The sequence below is a fragment of the Eurosta solidaginis genome, chromosome 5 (genome assembly GCF_040869045.1).
Source record: "Eurosta solidaginis isolate ZX-2024a chromosome 5, ASM4086904v1, whole genome shotgun sequence".
In the NCBI taxonomy this organism is placed as follows: Eukaryota; Metazoa; Arthropoda; class Insecta; order Diptera; family Tephritidae; genus Eurosta; species Eurosta solidaginis.
Window position 1 is genome coordinate 18388357 of NC_090323.1, and position 21568 is coordinate 18409924.

General features: G+C 39.0%; 1 protein-coding gene across 2 annotated transcripts; it reads left to right on the forward strand.

The window, feature by feature from the left end:
• The first annotated feature begins 234 nt into the window (after positions 1-234).
• Gabat (4-aminobutyrate aminotransferase) lies at positions 235-19989 on the forward strand. Of its 2 annotated transcripts, XM_067791229.1 has the most exons (6): positions 235-569; positions 767-885; positions 12154-12325; positions 14653-14815; positions 18646-18980; positions 19047-19989. In XM_067791229.1, exons 1-6 carry the CDS (start codon positions 518-520, stop codon positions 19613-19615), a joined length of 1410 nt encoding a protein of 469 aa, XP_067647330.1. In that variant the 5' UTR covers positions 235-517; the 3' UTR covers positions 19616-19989. The 2 variants fall into 2 exon arrangements, with proteins under 2 accessions (XP_067647330.1, XP_067647329.1); XM_067791228.1 differs by having other exon boundaries at positions 236-569; positions 18646-19989.
• The last annotated feature ends 1579 nt before the right edge of the window (positions 19990-21568 follow it).

A 21568-nucleotide genomic window follows, 5' to 3' on the forward strand; every position in this document is an offset into this window, starting at 1 on the left:
GGCCCCCAAATTGATGGTTGCCTTGGGTCCCGTTGAGGGTTAAGGCGGCCCTGTGGATGGCTCTTAAAAGTTATTTATATACCGAACCGCCCTTCCAAGCGCACAACATACATACATAAATACATACAAATATGAGTTAATTTAGGTTTTATAGTGTTAGCAATTGCTCGTTTACCTAAATATCATAGTACGTACGAGTATTTGATAAAACACTTTTAGGGAGCGTACGATTTCCTCGCTCGACATTTGTGCGCACAATCCAGTAAAAGCAGGCTGCCGAAAAACTGCCAGCTCAAGTTGTAGAACGTTTGGTCTTGGATGCTGATTTGCGCTTGCATTGCAGTTGTTAACGTTCATTGTGAAAGTGCGATATTAGCGACGGTTAAACGAATATAATAATAAAATTAAAAACACAAAAATAGCCACAAACAGTCATACATATGTACGTACATAAGTATATCTAATTTATAATTTTTTTTGTTATTCAAAGTGTTCATTATTAATTAAATAAACAAATATGCGTTTCCTGCAAGCAACGGTTATATCCAGGCAATATGCCATTATAAAAGGTAAAAAATTATGAAGATTTACAAAAATTGTGTTAAGAAAGTGAAAAAAAAAGAAATGCTTAAAATATCCAATACGGCAAAATCGATTAAATTCATTCATAGAGCTAATCACATTGCAAATAACATTAGTGTCTATTTTGACTTTTTTCTTTTTGCACTACACTTGACATGTCCTTTTGGTCTTGTGCTGTCCTTAGGCTTGGCATATCCTAGAAATTACGCTACTTTAGCGGAACCATCAGCGCCAGCTGTTAAAACGCGAAACATACCAGGTCCTAAGTCATTGGAATTGAAGAATAAATTAAGCGCAATACAAGTAAGTGAGAAAATGTGTGTACCTTTAATAAAAATAAAGTTGATTGCCTCAAGTATCATGTAACTAATATTTATTAATTTTACTAAACTATGATTTATGTATGTATGTACAGGGCTATAGAGAGAAAATCCGGACCCGGGACTAAACAATTTACGGGCCCCCTATAAAAAAACCACTAATACATTTGATTAATTTGAATTAATGTCGCCTCAGTCATGAATCATTGATTATTGATGGATTCCATCAAAAAAAATTTTTGAGAGTGGCTTTTCTTGCTTTTTTCTCTGCAAATTTTTTTTTATAATAATATCAAAATTTAACTGTCTTGCCAAAACGGATTCAACACAAAGCGTGGCAAGTCCTGAAACTCGCTCTTGAGATGAACACGTTCTATGAAAGTTTTTGATTCTTGCAAGGACGCTGAAAGAACGTTCTGCACTAGCTTCAGTGAAAGGTATAGTGCAAAAGATACGTAAAGCAACACAAATGTTGGGCAAAATTGTAGGTATACAGATTTTGAACATAGATGTCATATAGCAATTCCAATGGTGACAGACCTTTATCAAAATTTGCTTCGTAAATGTGGTTCAAGTCAATTATTTCGCATTCTAAGCTTTGAGAAACGCCCGACTTGTATTTTTCGACAAATTTTGCTGCGCTCGCCCGAACCGTAGTTTCATCCATGTCTTCAAATAGCCACAAAAAGGAAAACGTCTCGTTCAAATTTCTCATAGCTGCAAATCGTTCAGTAATGCCAGTAATGCCAGTATTGTTAAACGGTTTTGTTTTTAAAATCAGACTGTTGTTGTTGTTGTTGTAGCAATGCTCGCCCCACCTAATAGCCGCGACCGATCACAAATTGTCATCAATATCCTCTAACGGGAGTCCAAGGAAACTTGCCGTTTCAACAGGGGTGGACCATAAGGAAAGGGGTGTTAGAGGCGTTGGTTCCACATTACAATTAAAGAGATGGTTGGTGTCATGTGGGGACACATTGCAAGCGGGGCATACATTTTGTATGTCGGGGTTGATTCTGGATAGGTAAGAGTTTAACCTGTTACAGTATCCAGAACGAAGTTGAGCAAGAGTGACACGCGTTTCCCTGGGGAGTATGCGTTCCTCTTCCGCGAGTTCTGGATATTTTTCTTCAAGTACTGGATTCACCGGGCAATTCCCGACATAAAGGTCCGACGCCTCTCTATAGAGTTCACCAAGGACCTGCTTGTGTTTTTTCGCTTCATACGGCTGGGTTCTCAGGTGCCGTATGACTCCTTAGGCCCCTAGGCTGTGCTGGTTCGTCAATCAGATGTCTGTTGGGATGCCCAGGTTTCTGGGTATTCAACAGAAACTGTTTGGTCAGGATCTCATTTCTCTCCCTGATGGGGAGTATTCTCGCCTCATTATGCAGATGGTGTTCTGGGGACATAAGAAGACAGGCCGTGGCGATTCTGAGAGCAGTATTTTGGCAGGCCTGTAGTTTCTTCCAGGGGGTAGTTTTTAGGCTTGGCGAACATATGGGTGACGCGTAGCACGTAATCGGCTGGCTAATTGCTTTGTATGTGATCATGAGCGTTTCTTTATCTTTTCCCCAGGTACTGCCAGCAAGGGATTTGAGGATTTTGTTACGGCTCTGAATTCTCGGAACAATTGCGGTTGCGTGCGCACCAAAATGTAGATCGTCACACCCAAGATTTTGGGGTGTAGGACAGTCGGTAGCGTAGTGCCATCGACGTTGATGTTCAATATGGTCGACATTTGGGGCGTCCATGTTGTAAATAAGGTCGCGGACAATGCATTAGTCGGTGACAATGCCAGGTTTCGCGAGGCGAAAAAAATGGAGAAATCAGGGAGATAGCCGTTTATTTTATTGCATAGCTCATCGATCTCTGGGCCTGGGCCTGTGGCCATTATTGTGCAGTCATCGGCGTAGGAAACGATTGTGACTCCTTCCGGTGGTGAAGGTAGCTTAGATATGTAGAAATTAAACAAAAGTGGGGATAGGACACCACCCTGTGGCACCCCTTGTTTAATTCTCCTTGGTTTTGATGTTTCGTTTCTGAATTGCACCGATGCCTGCCGACCACCCAGATAATTTGCGGTCCACCTTTTAAGACATGGGGGAAGGGTAGACCCTTCCAGGTCTTGCAGTAACGAGCCATGGTTGACCGTATCAAAGGCTTTTGATAGGTCTAGCGCTACGAGTACTGTTCTATGGTGGGGGTATTGATTCAAACCGCAATTTATCTGGGTGCTAATGACATTTAGCGCGGAGGTAGTGCTATGGAGTTTTCTGAAGCCATGCTGATGAGGGGCTAGCTGCAAATGTGCTTGGAAATAAGGGAGCAAAATGGCTTCAAGCGTCTTTGCCACTGGCGATAGGAGAGATATCGGACGATATGACTCACCTACGTTAGCTGGTTTCCCAGGCTTTAGTAGCGGGACCACCTTGGCCATTTTCCATTTCTCGGGTATGACAAAGGTGGAAAGAGACAGGTTGAAGACATGCGCTAAATATTTGAAACCCTCTTTCCCTAGGTTTTTAAGCATCGGCATGGCTATGCCGTCTGGGCCCACTGCTTTGGATGGTTTAGCGCGACCAATGGCGTCCTCAACCTCTCTAGCGGTGATGGTGATTGGTGACGCGCTGAATATGTGTTTATGTGCGTGTCTATTGGCTCTCCGTCTATCTTTGTCGACCGTAGGATGCATTATATATTGTCGGCAGAAAGCGCTCGCGCATTTTTCCGCATCCGACAGCACCTTATCGCCAAAGGCGATGGAAACTTTGTCTTTGTGCTTAGTCGGATTCGATAGGGACTTTACGGTGGACCAAAGTTTACCTACACCGGTAGAGAGGTTACAACCTCTTAGGTGCTCTTCCCATTTCGCCCGCTTGTGTTCGTCCACAAGCAATCTGATGCGTTGGTTTATATCCCTTATTTGGGGGTCGCCTGGATCAAGCTGTCTTATAAGGTCGCGTTCCCTCGCTAAGCTCGCGGCCTCCGCCGGAAAGTGGGGCCGGATTTCGGGGATTCTCCCGGCGGGAATGAAATGTGCCGAGGCGGATTCAATGACCTTACGGAAGGCACGCTCCCCTTGGCGGGCATCAGTCGGGATAGGGAGGGCAGCAAAGCTGCTCTCTGTTGCAGATTTATATTCTTCCCACTTTCCTTTTTTGAAGTTTATGAAAGTGCGTTCTTCGGTGACGATGAAGTCGGCGGTACGCTCGAACGAAACAAGTATGGGCAGGTGGTCGGATGCCAATGTTACCATCGGCTGCCAGTTGACGCAGTTTACGAGTTCAGCGCTCACGATTGAGATATCTGGCGAGCTATGACAGCTTCCTACCATACGTGTGGGGGCGTCTCCGCTTATTGTGCAGAACGTCGTTTCTTCTATTTGATCCGCCAACATCTCACCCCTACCGTCCGCCCGCAAGTTTGAATGCCATAGGTCGTGATGGGCATTGAAATCGCCTAAGATAATGCGATTGTTGCCAGTGAGTAAGGCCTCGATATTAGGTCGGTATCCACTGGGGCAACAGGTGACAGGAGGGATGTAGATGTTGATGATTTCTAGATATGCATCGCCTGACCGGACAGATAGGCCTTGACGTTCTAAGACATTGTCCCTGCGGTCGATGCCAGGATCAAATATATAATATTGCACAGAGTGGTGTATAATAAACGCGAGGCCGCCTCCATTTCCGCTCTCGCGGTCTTTCCTGTGGACATTATACCCAGAGCAGGTCTGCAATGCAGATCTTGCTGTGAGTTTAGTCTCTTGAATCGCAGCAATGCGGATGTTGTGCCGCTTCATGAAATCGACTATCTCCGTAATCTTCCCAGTTAGTCCATTATAGTTTAACTGGAGAATTCTGAAGTGCATGAGGGGTGACGCCGCCACTCTAGGGGTAAGTGACGGGTGACTACGTCTAGGTTGTGGAAGGCCAGGACGCAATTGCTGTTGTGGCCTTGGGAATGGGCGCCCTTGGGCAAGCATTCGGGTACTCGGATGATTTGGGTTTGCGACCTGGCAACATGGCGCGATGAAACCCGTCGAGGGGTTGCCGTCGCGGAGACCAGAACATCTAGGAAAGTGGCACCACCCAAGGCAGGAGCTGCATTGAGCGGATGTCTCAAACCTATATATTCTGTGCTGGCAGACGGTGCAAACGGAGGTAGGGACTAAGAGTCTGTTTCCCTGACCTGCACGATAGCTGCCAGAAAACAGCGGGGGAGAAGAAGACGGGGGCAGGGGCTGATGCTCAGCATTGCTACCACCTCTACTACGAAGGTAGTAGTTATGAGTGGTATCAGCTGTTTGAGTTGTTGGCGCCGTGGGGCGCGAGCAGCAGCGGGTACTTGTTGTGGCTTGCTGAGCAGCGAGGCTGCTGGAAGGTAGTGGGGGCGCTTAGGCGTAGACTACGGGACGCCCTTGGGCGTGAGCAGCAAGGAGCCACAAAAGATTTATAAAAGTTACGTGGACGTCGGGTTTTGGGATCAAGCCCAGAACAACCTGTTCGATGCAACCATCCCTTGCACGAGACACACTGAACAGAGTATGACCGTCCTAAAACGATTCTTTTATGGCAAATGCGGCAAAACCATTTCTCAGAAAATCAGACTCTGAATCATCCGTAATCATCTCATTTCCATTATCAACGTCTTTTGAGTTTTCTCTTTCGAATGTCCGGAAACTTTGGCGAGATATTCAATTGAATAGCAATTGTTTTGCATTCGTTTATGGGGGGGGGGGGGGGGGGGGGGGACTAGATGTCGGACCTCAACATCTATGGTGGCGGCTCTAGCTTGGAGTACGACATTTCTTTGATTAATTGTAGTCAGTATTTTGAAACAAATTGAGGACAGCAAGATACATTCGAACTTGTTGATGTACTTGAGAATGCCGGTAATATCTCCGTATGCTTGTGCAGTCAAATTTAGCTTGAGTAATGCCTTTAGTGCTTATGTTAATCCTGGAACATGGTTTGTGAATGGTCTGGATGCCTCAATTCTAGCCGACCACCTATTGTCTGAAAGACTGGGAAGAGAGCTCGGTAAATTTTTTTGAGGATGTCCCATCGTTGTGGACTGCTGCTGTAAATAGTAAACATTTTTGTACAACTCCGAAGAAAGTAATTGCAGCCGTACAACATTCTGCAGCATCAAGACCACATAAATTGAGACTGTGGGTTGCACAAGGCGAGTAATCAGCATTCGAGTTTTTGTTGAGAATGTGACGTAGTGCTCCGTTATAAGATCCTTTCATATTGGCGCCTTTATTGTACCCTTGTGCACGACTATCTTTTAATGGGATTTCATGTTTACCTAAAGTATGGCAAATTAAATCAGCGATTTCCTGACCAGTTTTTTGGTTCTCCTGCAGTTTATCTCTAATGAATGTATACATGTGTGTAAGTATGTAGGACGGTATTTTAATAAGTAATTTTTTTAATAAGGGAAGTCGATGCGACGCCGTGCAAAGGGTAACAAAGTGTAAAATAACTGGCATAAGTATGTTAAGTAAGACGCGTACTCCGCTTCACCTCAAGACCTGCACACGAAACTACTTTTAATCGTCGCTAGAAGAAACAAACAATTGTTGAAAATAATAATAAATTAAAATATTTAGGCTATATTCGTTATCAAAACTAAAGGTGAATAAGTTTTGATTTCAAACAGTTTTTTTCACTTTGGAATATATATCTCACGCACAAAATAGAAATAAAATAAAAATATTAACCACTGCCTTTATATAAATGGACAAAAATTAGCGAAAAATGTCTCCTTATATAAAGACATATTCTTGCTAAACTTTGATTTTTAAATTTTTACAAAGAATTTGCGAAAATATTTATGAGTAATAAAGCTGCAGGGAGGGGTGCCATCACCTCTGCTGTGGACGCTGGTCATCAACCAACTGCTCAGGCAGTTCTATGAGGGACCCGTAAAACTTACGGCTTACGCAGATGACGTTGCAATTGTCATAAGTGGAAAGTGCTTTCCAACGATTAGTTCTTTGATGGATCGGGCGCTTCGGGATATTCATACCTGGGCATCTAATGTCGGGTTGAAAGTCAATGCGGAGAAGACGGATATGGTCTTGTTTACTGTTTAAGCCGCCTTAAGCACAAGGTCCCAAATTGGACCAGGCCTAAGTTAGAAGGGGTAACCTTACAGGAGAAACCTTGCACAAAATATCTGGGAATCATCCTAGAGAGTAAGCTGTCATGGAAGCTCAACGTGGAGGAGAGGGTCAAGAAGGCCTCAACGGCACTCTATGCATGTAAAAGAATGCTGGGGTGTACGTGGGGCCTATCGCCCTCTCTTTCTCATTGGGTTTTTACAGCGATTGTAAGCCCTATTCTATGCTATGGAGTTTTTGTTTGGTGGAAAGCCACACAAAAAACAACATACCTCAAAAAATTAGAGGGGGTATGCAGACTATCCATGCTTAGCATTACGGGAGCCCTGAAAACAACCCCGACGGCTGCCCTGTATGCCATTCTGCACATTCCACCTGTAGATCTGGTAGCAAAGAACAAAGCATTAACGACCGCAGCCAGGCTCGGTGCTTCGGGGCAGCTTGAGCGCCGACCATATGGCCATAGTAGTATAGCGTCATCAATCACAAGACGAACAGACTACCCGATTCCCTATCTGTGCTTCGAGGGAGATCTTAAGGCCACAATAGAGGTGGACGGTTGGCGCAAGGGTGCGCAAATGGCGGACGAGGCGATACATGTGTACCGATGGTTCCAAAGTAGTGGAAGGAGTAGGGTCTGCGGTATACTACGCTGATCCGGAAATAAGCAGATCCTACAGGCTGCCGGATTACTGTAGCGTTTTCCAAGCGGAAATATTAGCCGTAACCAAAGCAGTAGAAACCCTGGAAGAGAATAGCTTAAGCTGCAACCATGTTAACTTTTATATTGACAGTCAAGCAGCAATTAAGGCAAAAATCTCGCATAGCACAGCATCTAAATGCGTGTTAGAGTGTAAGCAGTCTCTGGAGAGAATCGGGACAGGGAGAAGCATACATCTATATTGGGTCCCAGGGCATATGGGAATAGATGGGAATGAAAAAGCGGACTAACTAGCTAAAAAGGGCGCATCCCTTGAAGCTTGTTCCGTAGACGTCCCAATTAGATTGGGCGAGATTAAGCGAAGACGATAGGTGCACATGATCGACCAAGCGGGGAAGGCGTGGGTTCAAGCGCGGGGCTGTAAAGTGTCGAAGATTATGTGAAGGTCTTACAACCTCATGACGGGTATTCTGACTGGGCACTGCCTTCTGGCATCACATGCCTTTAAGTTAGGCTTGGTCAGTGATAGCAGATGTAGGAAGTGCGGGTTGGAGGAGGAAACGATCGAGCACGTTCTTTGCTCGTGCCCTGCACTTGCCAGGCAAGACTCCAGGGTGATACAGCTGTCAGATCTAGAAGCAGCAAGCGGCTTAAGTCCTAGGAATCTTCTAGTATTTGCCAAGAGGACGGAGTTATTTTATAACATAGGTCCTGGTTTTTGATAGGGTTTTTCAGTTTGGTCCTTAAAACAAACTTCTGGTAACACTACGGACTCAATCAGTCTATGTGAGGTCCTCATCGACCGGCCAGTTCAACCTAACCTAACCAAAAAATATAAAAGTGGAACACACATTACTTGAATTGGAAAGTTGGTAGGAATGGAGATATTATTAGTCAATCAATTGTGCTCCACCTTTATATTTTTAATTCTCATAAATATTTTTGCAATTTCTATGTCAAAATTTAAAAATTAAAGTTTAGCAAGAATATGTCTTTATATAAGGAGACATTTTTCGCTGATTTTTGTCCATTTATATAAAGGAAGTGCTTAACATTTTTTTATTTTATTTTTATTTTCTCCTTTTTTTTTACATTTTCTGGCTGTCTTAACCCATCTGCTAAGCTTTACGCTTGTAGTTCAATGAGAACTTTTATGTAAGTTCAATCCCAAAATTCCCTCCGTTCCGTTTGATTTTTCTAAATATCTCAGTCCGTGCGCCCTAGGGAAACTGTATGTATTGTCAAAGAGGATAAATATAATAAGAGCCACCAGCCTGCTACGAGTGGCGAGTAACTCGTTGGAAATTAAAAAAATTGATGCCTAATGTTTTCCATGAGGGACATTTTCAATTATCTCGCATTTATCCATGTCGTGTAGGCACCTTATGCAAATGTGATTTTTGGAAAGAGAATTAATTAATTAATTAATTAAATACAGTCGGAAAAATAAACACAAATACCTCACGAAAAGGTATAAAGACATTTATGCACATCTCGCAAACAAAAAAAACCTACGATTACCCTAACTAAAAACATTATGCAAAGTAACGAGTGACGTCTCTTATTATATTTATCCTCTTTGGTATTGTGTCTGAATACCTCTGAATTAAGCTCTAAATTTTTAGCCTCTAGCTCATCGAGAAGTTACTTAAAACTCGGTTTCAAATTTCCAAATTATTATCTAATTTTTTCGATCCTTGCGTCACCTAACGGAATTTTTTTCTCCTTTTGTTCCTTTGTCACGGTGTCTTAACCTGTCTCTGAGGTTTCATGTTTGTAGCTCAATGAGAAGTTACTTTTAAATCGATCTCAAAACACCAAATTTCCAAATTCTTATCTAAATATTTCGATCCGTGCGCCACCTAACGGAATTTTTTTCTCCTTTTCTCGGCGTCTTATCCTATCTGTGAAGTTTTACAGTTGTAGCTCAATGAGAACTTACATAAAAATCAATCCCAAAATTCCCTCCGCTTTGTACGATTTTTCTAAATATCTCATACCATGCGACCCGTAGCAAATCTTTTTGTATTGTGTCATCGGCTTTCAACGATCTCTGAATTAAGTCTGAAATTTCAAGTCTCTAGGTCATCGAGAAGTTACTTGAAAGCTGGTTTGAACATTTTCAAATTCGTATCTAATTATTTCGACCCGTGCGCCACCTATCGGATTTTTTTCTTTTTGTTGCATTGTCACGGTGTTCTAACTATGTCTAAAGTTTCACGTGTGTAGCTCAATGAGAAGTAACTTAAAAATCGATTGCAAGATTTGTATGAAAAGCGGACAAACATTCAACCCCACTAATATAAAGGAAGTAAAAATGTTAATAAACGTCTTCTTCTTACTTCTTTCCAAGCGCACTATGCCTAGCGGCGGCCGCCGTGGTATTGATTTGGCAACCCGCAATAGAACACTTCATCCGTCATTAGTCCTAAGCGTCCTCCTCACATGTATGCTTGCAATAATTTTTTATTTAAATAAAGGCATCATAATGAAATTTCACACAAATCTTCTTCTTACCACAAGTAATAAAAAAATGTAAGGCGCGATAACCTCCGAAGAGATTTTAGGCCGAGCTTCTCTTACACTTTGTGTCGTGCTCCTTTTTAATTTTTCCTACAAATTGGAGGGACCGAACCTACATGTTTTATGCCGACCCCGAACGGCATCTGCAAGGCGGGATCTTCGGTGTGGTAGGCGGAGCATGCTACCATCACACCACGGCGGCCACGAGTAATGCTGCCACTAAAAAGTAGAGTAATCGGAATGAAGCCACGCACCCTTTTTTGTATCAAAGATTTCCTTAAAATATATCTCTGTCTTTTTTTTTGGTGTAAGTTAGTAGCTTTTTTTTTATTTTAGAACTCTTTGATTTTCTTCAGCTCAACGACAATTTTAAATAAAACCACAATTGTTCATTGAATTGGTAATTTTGTTTTTGGTCGATCGAGGCCTCGTCGCTTAGCACCGGACAAACACGTAATTGCAAAACGAGCGTTTCAGTTTATGGTCGACCAAGGACTTTGTTGCTCAGCTAAAAGTTCCTGGTCAAGTCTGTAACATATGGTATTAAAGAAAAATGGCTAGTGGTGTCCTTGCGGAGACTATCGTCGCCTTAACACACAAACTGTTCCTGATCGTTATCCCATTCCACACATCCATGATTTTGATTTTTGGCTCTCAGTTTGGGGATATTTTTTTCGACTTTTGATTAAGTTCGCGCCTACAATGAAATTCCGGTTGCTCCTGTCGATGTTTCAAAACGGCTATAATTATGCCGTTCCGATGATTTGAGCTCAGATTTATGACTTTTGGGTTATGTAAGGTCGCTCAAGCGTTTCACCGGTTCATACATGAGGTTCTCCGAGGATAAGATTATTGTTTCCCTTATCTCGACGATGTTTTAATTGCTTCCAAATCTTCTTCTGAGCAACACTTATTGCATCTTGACAAATTATTTAATCGCCTTTAGTTATACAGTCTAAAAGTAAATGTTGTGAAATGTTGAACGGACATCTGAAGCTCAATCCGCGTTTGAAAATTGCAAAAATGAATTGTCTCGAGGTACTCTGTTGACTCATCCTACATATTCGGCACCCATATCTGTTATCTGTTGATGGATCTAAGGGAACAATCGGTGCTGTCCTGCAACAGAAAGTTGATGAGACTTGGAAACCTTTAGGATTCTTTTCTTTGAAGCTTAATGACACTCAGAAACGTTACAATATTTATACGGTAAAGTAAGTACGTGTGGTTTATAACTAATTTCGTGCTTTCTTGTAGAGCAGTTGTAGCTTATGTTAAGCAAATAGATGAAAACGGTTCGGGCAAAAAAGTAATCCTGTCAACATTAGTATTTGGAGGTAGAGCAAGGGGGAAACCCCCGCTAAGCTGGGAAAAATAGTTGGATGTAGACTTGATGTCCGTAGGTGCTCAATCTTGTAATCGCGAAAGAGGTATAACCCCCATGACTTGTTACGCAACGACCAAAATCACCTAAGCGGCTAAACTCCAATTTATGATAATGAATGAATCAACAGTGCTTATATCTTAGGGTTGATGACTCAGATCCTCTATTCATTGAGAGACCAGCCCACACTATAACGCGCTGGTGTCGCTGCTATGTCACCACTTAGGAAAGTTAATTGATATACCTTCTAGGAAGTCATAAAGAGTTCCCTCATTTCTCTCCACCGCTCCATCAGATTTCTTGCAATTGTAACAAAAGCAAATTATATAAAAATTCTTAGTTTGGTGTCCCTCACATACAAATTGTTTTAAGGGGCTGGCAAAGGCGGTCAAGTGTTTCACGATTGTTGATGCAATGATATGACATCATTTGCCGTTATTGCCGATATCATATTTTTCTTTGGCGTTATGCGACGCAGTTCTATGAAAATCATTCGCATTACAGTCCATTTAATTCCTAAACTTACTACAAATTTAGTTTTATCTACTTTCAGAATGCCGAGACAATTCAACTTTTTGTCGACTACGAGAAGTCCATAGGAAATTATCTAGTTGACGTCGATGGAAATGTCTTACTTGACGTTTTTACACAAATTTCCTCAGTGCCACTGGGCTATAATCATCCGCGTCTGTTGAACGTCTTCCAGAATGAAAATAATTTAAAAAGTAAGTAAACGTAAAATTCGATTTTGCAAGATGTTAGGTTTTAAAGTAAACATCTTGGTAAGCGGCCGCCCGCTAGACATGAAAAAGAGCCTGAGAGTATTAAGGTTTGGGATGTTCTATCAAAGAAGTATTAGAAGTTGAGAAAAGAAAATTTAACTACAGTTACGTAAAAGTAGGTCAACATACATACATAGATAGCAATCGATAAAATCATGTGAATCACTCAAAATTTGCTGAAAATTATTACAAAAGCTATTGATCTGCAATAATTTATTTAAACTGAAGTAACCGATACTAACCAAAGATCCGTAAAAAAACAAGAAATCGAAAAAACTCTCGAGGGGTAACACCAACCAATTTGATACGGATATAAAGAATCATAAATTATGACTAACGAGCCGAACCAGTGCGCATCTTGCGCAACCAATATAAAAGTCTCTTATCAAATATTAACAGAAATCAGCTGCTTTATAAATCAATTAAAACGTACAGCTACCAAACAAAGTAACGCTACCATCACACCACGGTGGCTGCCTGTATATGTAATACCACGAACAATATTCCTGCTATGATTCCAAGGGCTTTTGATTTCGCCCTGCAGAACTTTTTATTTTCTTCTACTTAATATGGAAGGTGTCACACCCATTTTACAAAGTTTTTTCTAAAGTTATATTTTGCGTCAATAAACCAATCCAAATACCATGTTTCATCCCTTTTTTCATATTTGGTATAGACCTATGGGATTTTTTTAATTTTTCGTATTTTTCGATATCGAAAAAGTGGGCGTGGTCATAGTCGGATTTCGGCCATTTTTTATACCAAGATAAAGGGAGTTCAGATAAGTACGTGAACTAAGGTTAGTAAAGATATATCGATTTTTGCTCAAGTTATCGTGTTAACGGCCGAGCGGAAGGACAGACGGTCGACTGTGTATAAAAACTGGGCGTGGCTTCAACCGATTTCGCCCATTTTCACAGAAAACAGTTATCGTCCAACGACTTATGGCATTGGGCATTAAAAGGATTCTAGGCAAATTAATTGAAAAAGGGCGAAACCACGCCCATTTTGAAAATTTCTTTTATTTTTGTATTTGGTTGCACCATATCATTACTGTAGTTGTATGTTGACATAATTTACTTATATACTGTAAAGATATTCAGTTTTTTCTTAAATTTGACTTAAAAATTTTTTTTTTAAAAAGTGGGCGTATTTGTGATCCAATTTTGCTAATTTTTATTAAGCATACATATAGTAATAGGAGTAACGTTCCTGCCAAATTTCATAATGATATCTTCAACGGCTGCCAAATTACAGATTGCAAAACTTTTGAATTACCTTCTTTTAAAAGTGGGCGGTGCCACGCTCATTGTCCAAAATTTTACTAATTTTCTATTCTGCGTCATAAGGTCAACCCACCAACCAAGTTTCATCGCTTTATCCATCTTTGGTAATGAATTATCGCACTTTTTCGGTTTTTCGAAATTTTCGATATCAAAAAAGTGGGCGTGGTTATAGTCCGATTTCGTTCATTTAAATAGCGATCTGAGATGAGTGCCCAGGAACCTACATACCAAATTTCATCAAGATACCTCAAATCAAAGTTAATATACTTTGTGAGTTCTGCTCAGTTGAGTATAAAAATATGGAAGCACGCACTTCTTATCAGATATTTGTTGTTAAATAGATAAAGAAACTTTATAAAAGAATGCATTATATCATATGGGGGATATATGTATGTATAATGTTAATGTAGGCGTAGTATGTAATATTGGTTTATGTACTGCATGGAACACTAGATCTTGTGTTAGCACAGGTGTAGTGTGTGGTATTATTATGCTGTATGAATAATAAAAAATGAGAGCGTAAGTGTAGTCACTACACTGTAGCGTAAAGTATGAACATCGTACGTGGTAAAGTTGATATGAGCGAAATCACACAGCAACTCAAGGCAAGCACCTCACCTACATATATTTTTAAGTCTCTGAGCATAAACACAATTTTTGTGCATGCAAGTGCAAGAAATGTATACACTGTTTTTATGTTGAAAAGAAAAGGCCAGCGATATTATGGAAAATGGTTGTAACATATTACATGATTTGAGGAAAAAAAGAGAAAATAAAAAAAATTAAATAAAACAAAATTAAAAAATTAAATAAAAATATTTTAAATAAGATATAAAAATAAAATTAAATGGTATGCATCCGATTCTACTTTAGCTAGTCTACTAATATGGTAGTCACGAAAACGAAAATATGCTTGCTGCCTCACTTCATTTTTCTATTTATAAATAATTCTAACAAATTATACGTATTAATTTCTAATTACAGCTTTGATTAACCGTCCTGCCTTGGGTGTTTTTCCTGGTAAAGAATGGCCGGACTGTTTGTATACAATTTTGAATAAAATTGCACCTACGGGCCTTAGCAATCTGACAACCATGATGTGTGGATCCTGTTCAAATGAGAATGCATATAAAAATATTTTTATTTGGTAAGAGTTTTCTTTAATATAGATGTCATTTGCCAGGGGCTTCCCACTCAGCATTTAGATGATTAAATTTTCAATTTCCCTACATATAAATACAATTTGATTAGTCTTTCTGACTAAATAATGAGTTATCATACAATTGAACAAAAGAAATAATCAAATATTAATACTTTTGATGATCAAAAACTGAAAAGCATTTTTCGATCACTTTTTGGAATCATTTTTGAAGTCGTTTTATGATTAAATTTTAATATTTCATAAAACCAACAAAAAAATAATCAAATGTGCTTACCTTTGATGATCAAAAACTGAATATAGTTTTTCAATCACATTTTGGAATCATATTTGAATCAAATGTGTTTACTTTAGGTGATCAAAAATTTATATTAATTTTTCAATCAGCTTTCTGAATGTTTTCTGACTATATTTGTTGACTGAATAATGAGTTTTGTACTTGTTAAAACTTTACTTTTCATTGAAAATCTAATTTTTTCACATACACACATTTTTTCAATCATGAAGTTCAGAAAAAATATGTATATAAAATTTTTATTATTAAGACATTCTTCAAGACAATGTAATGCAAATGCTGCTCGTGGCCGAAGATTTCGCCAACCATTTCTCCACCTTCGGCTTCCCAGAAAATACACAATAGCTGGACAATACAAAAGTTGTGAGCTATTTGACCAGGTAAGTGAAACTCTTGACATATGTACCTCGATATGTCTTCAACATCCCGTGCCGTATCGTATTTTAAGATATTGACGATCATACCTGATGCTGGATGTTGTAGTCGCAGGTGTATATAGGTCAAGTTTGTTTGCGAGTGACCTGTGGTTCAAATAGCTCACTTCCGCATGATTTCTTCCCCTGATGAAATAAGATTATTATGTAGTATCTATTTGGAATGAGATATGAAGAATGAATGCATCATAATCGCATTCAAAAATGATTCAAAAATCTCAACCAAAACGATTGAAATATGTTCACGAATATGATTAGAAAATTACTCTGAGTAGTATTCATATATTACTCTAAAACAATTAAAGCTAAATTTTACAATGATATCAAATATGAATAAAAAGCGTGTCGAAATATGAATCACAAATGATTATTCAAGAATAATCACATTTATGGTACATTTTTCTCCCGACGATACGTTAATTTTCGAACAGAAAATGCTTTTGAATTTGAACGTTTTTAATCATCTTGGGGTATGATATTTGAATATTTTTTGATCAAAATTTTCTAAAAATGCTGGCTGGGTTGGATTTTTTTATATATTAACTATTAGATAAAGCACAAAACCCAATAGATTTTTATAAACACACATCGATAAAGCGTTCTTGGCTCTAGTTTCGAATAGTTACTTGTCAAGGTTACATCAACTATTATTTATACAAAGTTATGTATAATAGACTGGGTCGATTTATAAACCGATATCGCGCCATCGATTTTTCGATAGGATTCGGGCTCAGGAAAAAAAATTCCACTACGCATACCCAAAAAAATAATTTTCGAGCCTACGAAAAGAAAATGGCGAAATGGTCAATTTTTCAACCAAAACCCAAAAAATATTTTTTTTTTTTTTCAAAAAACTCTTATCGCCAACGGTTTTATAACAGTTTTTTGAAAAAAAAATATATTTTTTGGGTTTTCGGGAGTGTTTTGGTCGAAAAATTTACCCTTTCGCCATTTTTATTTCGCAGGCTCGAAAATTATTTTTTGGGTATGCGTAGTGGAATTTTTTTTCCTGAGCCCAAATCCTATCGAAAAATCGATGGCGCGATATCGGTTAACTTTCGTCCATACAAATCGACCCGACCCAATGTATAATCAAAGAGTCAAACCGAAACCGTTTAATTTTGTTTAACCGAAAATTAAGCCGTTATTTAAATACGCTAAAGAACGAAACCGAAACCTTTTCAGGCGGTGGAAACTGTTACAACTATTTTAATAATGAATTAATAAATTATAATTTTGGTTTTGAAACTGACAATTTCTGGCTGGTCCGTGAAGACCTGACATAGACCGAATGAGTCCATAGTGCCAAATTTTTTGATTAAACATTTTCGTTAATAGTGTTATGAAAATTTAGGTAGCTAACTAAGCATGAACCTATCAGATCAGATGATTATTTTTCATTCACCTGCAGGGTGTCATTTCAAATTGGAATTACGAAATAAAAGTGAAACTCGGAAATTTGACAGCTCATAATCTTGTTCCCAGGTATGGGACATATGTAAACGCGTAGATATTTATTACTGTAGATTAGTGCATCTGTAAACCTGGTCTAAGTTTCTAAAACTTATTGTATTCTGCATCACAGTTGTTGACGTTCAAAATTTAAAAGCCGTAACGGTTAAGACGCTACGTGGGTTAAGGGCCAAGTAATGGTGATAAAAGAGCTGATCGAACCAACCTTATGGGAATCAATGTAATCGATTAAAGGGCTAATTAATGGTGACTTATAACCATAAAACCATAACCAGATAAAACAGCTGATCGAACCAACCTTATGGGAATCAATGTAATCGATTAATGGTGCCATACTATAACGCTAACGCCATAACCATACCATAGCCAATCAATTGGTTTTTGGTTTTTCGCCATATCCCTAACCTAAAAATATTTGAGTTGGAGAATTTATTAACTTTTTGTATATTTTATTTATTGCTTTGGATACGTCTTGACTAAGAGATTTATTGTTTGTGAGGCACCATTAATCGATCACATTGGAGATGGTTATGGATATGGGTATGGTTACGACTATGGCGTTAGGGTTAAGGAAGTTTAATTGGCCCTTTAATCGGTTTATTGATAACTACTATCGATTTGTGTATATCTCTTGAGCCAAGCCAATTGACAAATTGATATAAAGTTCCATCATAATAAATTTGAATTTACATATTTTTTCATTCATATAACTACCTTCTTCTTCTTGTAACCAATTTATCGATAAACAAATTACCCATTATCTAGATTCTTCTCTACCGTTCGTTTTCACATCATCCCGACTACGTAGTTATAACTCTTTGAAACGGTGTTTATGCATGACTAAAATGACACCAGGAAATTGAAGAGAGTTCATTAGTAAAGAAAGTGGGATCTGTAGCCTTGTACGAAACCCATCGTGCTTAGAATCAAACGACCCTTTGTCCTTGTGATATAGAGTGCTTGCTCTTGGTTCGAGGAGGTGGTGCTCGAATAGCTTTGGGCTTTTTCCTGAATAAATGAATAGCAAGTAGTAGATCTTGGTTCCGGCGACAAGGTTGCCACTACACTGCTCTCTATTGGGGAGACCTGTATGAAAAAAAGAGAGGATTCCTGGTCGTCAACCAGGGTATTAGGCAAGATAACATGATGCAATGCTTTAAAGTCTGCTGTTTAGAGATTTCAGTCTGATGGGAGTATATTGCTGCCTGCTCTGTTTAATAGCGGGCTTATGACATCTCTTGGAGTTTTTGGGAGAAAGTTTCTACGGAAGATGTATGGTCCTGTCTATGATGACAATAGTGTGCATCGGAGGCGGTATAGTAATGAGCACAAAGGCTTCACTGTCGACATCGTGTCATGAAAATGGAAGAAGATGCTCCGGTTCAGAAACGGGGAGACCTCCGAAGAGTTGGATTGCTCCCGATCGGCGTCAGTTATCGTGAAGCAGGGAAAGCTGGCGTCCAAAATTACGTAGGCGCTTAAACAACAATTAATGATAATGATGATGATAGTAGCACTTCTTAGATTTTCAATTAGTTTCTGCTCGGTTAGGTTTCTTATTTTCTTATTACATACCTATTGATTTGACTACCAAAACTTTGTTTCCTCTTTTTCAGGTATCGCCGCAATCAGCGTGGCGAGAATGTTGACTTCAATGAGGTCGAATTGCAGTCATGCATGATCAATCAACCACCAGGTGCGCCGCAACTGAGCATATTATCATTCCATGGAGCATTTCACGGGCGCACGCTGGCCGCACTGGCAACAACGCACTCAAAATATATACATAAAATTGATATACCATCATTCGATTGGCCAATCGCCTCATTCCCGAAATATCAATATCCACTCGCTGAAAATGAGCGGCACAATAAGTCAGAGGATCAACGTTGTTTGGTCGAAGTTGAAGAGCTTATAGAAAAATACAACAAAAAGGGAATACCAGTTGCAGGTATCGTTGTCGAACCTATACAAAGTGAAGGTGGTGATAATGAAGCTTCACCTGAATTCTTTCAAGGACTACAAAAGATTGGCAAACAACGTGGCGTTGCATTATTGATTGATGAAGTACAAACTGGTGGTGGATCGACTGGTAAAATTTGGTGTCACGAATACTTCAACTTGAATGGTCCGCCTGATGTGGTGACATTCAGCAAGAAGCTACAATTAGGTGGTTATTTCCATAAAGAAGAATTCAAACCGAAGCAAGGCTATCGTGTCTTTAACACATGGATGGGTGATCCAGGCAAATTGTTGCTTTTGCAAGAAATTATTAATGTTATACAAGAGGAGAATTTATTGAAAAATGTCAACAAGGCTGGAAAAGTATTAAAGGATGGCCTATTGGCCTTGGAAAAGGAGTATTCGCACTTGCTAAATTCAACAAGAGGGCGTGGCACATTTTTAGCTGTCAATTGTCAAAATAGTAAAGCACGTGATGATTTAGTGGGTCGCCTTAAATTGAAGGGCATACAAACTGGTGGCTGTGGTGAGTTATCAATACGCTTCAGACCCGCTCTAACATTCCAAGAAAAGCATGCAAACATCGTTTTAGATGGTTTTAGAAGCGTTTTGAAAGAATTGTAATTGTCATACGTACCTTTGAGATGGCTTTCATTGCACTACAAAGCGTTGTATAGGTCATTTTGAATAGATTCATATGAAAGATAGTGTACGAGAAAATGCGCACAAGTGCAATAAAAAATATATTTTAAAAGATTTTCTGCCATTATGCAATTTTCTAATCCTAATTTAGCATATCAGTTTCGTAAGATGACATTTGAAAATAAATTGATAAACTTTAACTAAGAGAAAAGCACAGCAGAATTACTAAAAATTGTATCGTAAAGGTTAAGGTAGATCGACATTAATATGTGATTGAACACAAAGTATTTATTTGTGCTCTGAAAATTTGCTTCCAATAAATAAAGAACATTATTTACAAAAAAAGAAGAAATATACATACTATATACATATATATATATATATATTAGGGCGGGTCGATTTAAAAATCGCTCATTGCTCTGTGGAAATCGTATTCTAGGGATCAAAATAAGAAACTTTGCCGAAGGAACCATACCTCTAAAACGAATTCTGATGCCCCCCCCCCCCCCCCTAAATTTTTTATACTCAGTTGAGCAGAGCTCACAGAGTATATTAAGTTTGATTGGATAACGGTTGGTTGTACATATATAAAGGAATCGAGATAGATATAGACTTCCATATATCAAAATAATCAGGATCGAAAAAAAATTTGATTGAGCCATGTCCGTCCGTCCGTCCGTCCGTCCGTCCGTCCGTTAACACGATAACTTGAGTAAATTTTGAGGTATCTTGATGAAATTTGGTATGTAGGTTCCTGAGCACTCATCTCAGATCGCTATTTAAAATGAACGATATCGGACTATAACCACGCCCACTTTTTCGATATCGAAAATTTCGAAAAACCGAAAAAGTGCGATAATTCATTACAAAAGACCGATAAAGCGACGAAACTTGGTAGATAAGTTGAACTTATGACGCAAAATAGAAAATTAGTAAAATTTTGGACAATGGGCGTGGCACCGCCCACTTTTAAAAGAAGGTAATTTAAAAATTTTGCAAGCTGTAATTTAGCAGTCGTTGAAGATATCATGATGAAATTTGGCAGGAACGTTACTTCTATTACTATATATACGCTTAATAAAAATTAGCAAAATCGGAGAAGGACCACGCCCACTTTTAAAAAAAATTTTTTTAAGTAAAATTTTAACAAAAAATTTAATATCTTTACAGTATATAAGTAAATTATGTCAAGATTCAACTCCAGTAATGATATGGTGCAACAAAATACAAAAATAAAAGAAAATTTAAAAATGGGCGTGGCTCCGCCCTTTTTCATTTAATTTGTCTAGGATACTTTTAACGCCATAAGTCGAACAAAAATTAACCAATCCTTTCGAAATTTGGTAGGGGCATAGATTTTATGGCGTTAACTGTTTTCTGTGAAAATGGGCGAAATCGGTTGATGTCACGCCCAGTTTTTATACACAGTCGTCCCCCTGTCCTTCCGCATGGCCGTTAACACGATAACTTGAGCAAAAATCGACATATCTTTACTAACCTTAGTTCGCGTACTTACCTGAACTCACTTTATCTTGGTATAAAAAATGAACGAAATCCGACTATGACCACGCCCACTTTTTCGATATCGAATATTACGAAAAATGAAAAAAATGCCATAATTCTATACCAAATACGAAAAAAGGGATGAAATATGTTAAGGTAATTGGATTGTTTTATTGACGCGAAATATAACTTTAGAAAAATCTTTATAAAATGGTTGTGACACCTACCATATTAAGTAGAAGAAAATGAAAAAGTTCTGCAGGGCGAAATAAAACACCCTTAAAATCTTGGCAGGTATTACATATATAAATAAATTAGCGGTATCCAACAGATGATGTTCTGAGACACCCTGGTCCACATTTTGGTCGATATCTGGAAAACGCCTTCACATATACAACTACCACCACTCCCTTTTAAAATGCTCATTAACAC

What these genes read in the sequence shown, in the direction of transcription:
- Gabat (XM_067791228.1), top strand. Translation starts at nt 518, where the DNA reads ATGCGTTTCCTGCAAGCAACGGTTATATCCAGGCAATATGCCATTATA. An exon ending in ATAAATTAAGCGCAATACAA is followed by an intron (nt 886 to 12,153) that starts GTAAGTGAGAAA and finishes ATCTACTTTCAG; the next exon opens with AATGCCGAGACAATTCAACT. An exon ending in GAATGAAAATAATTTAAAAA is followed by an intron (nt 12,326 to 14,652) that starts GTAAGTAAACGT and finishes TTCTAATTACAG; the next exon opens with CTTTGATTAACCGTCCTGCC.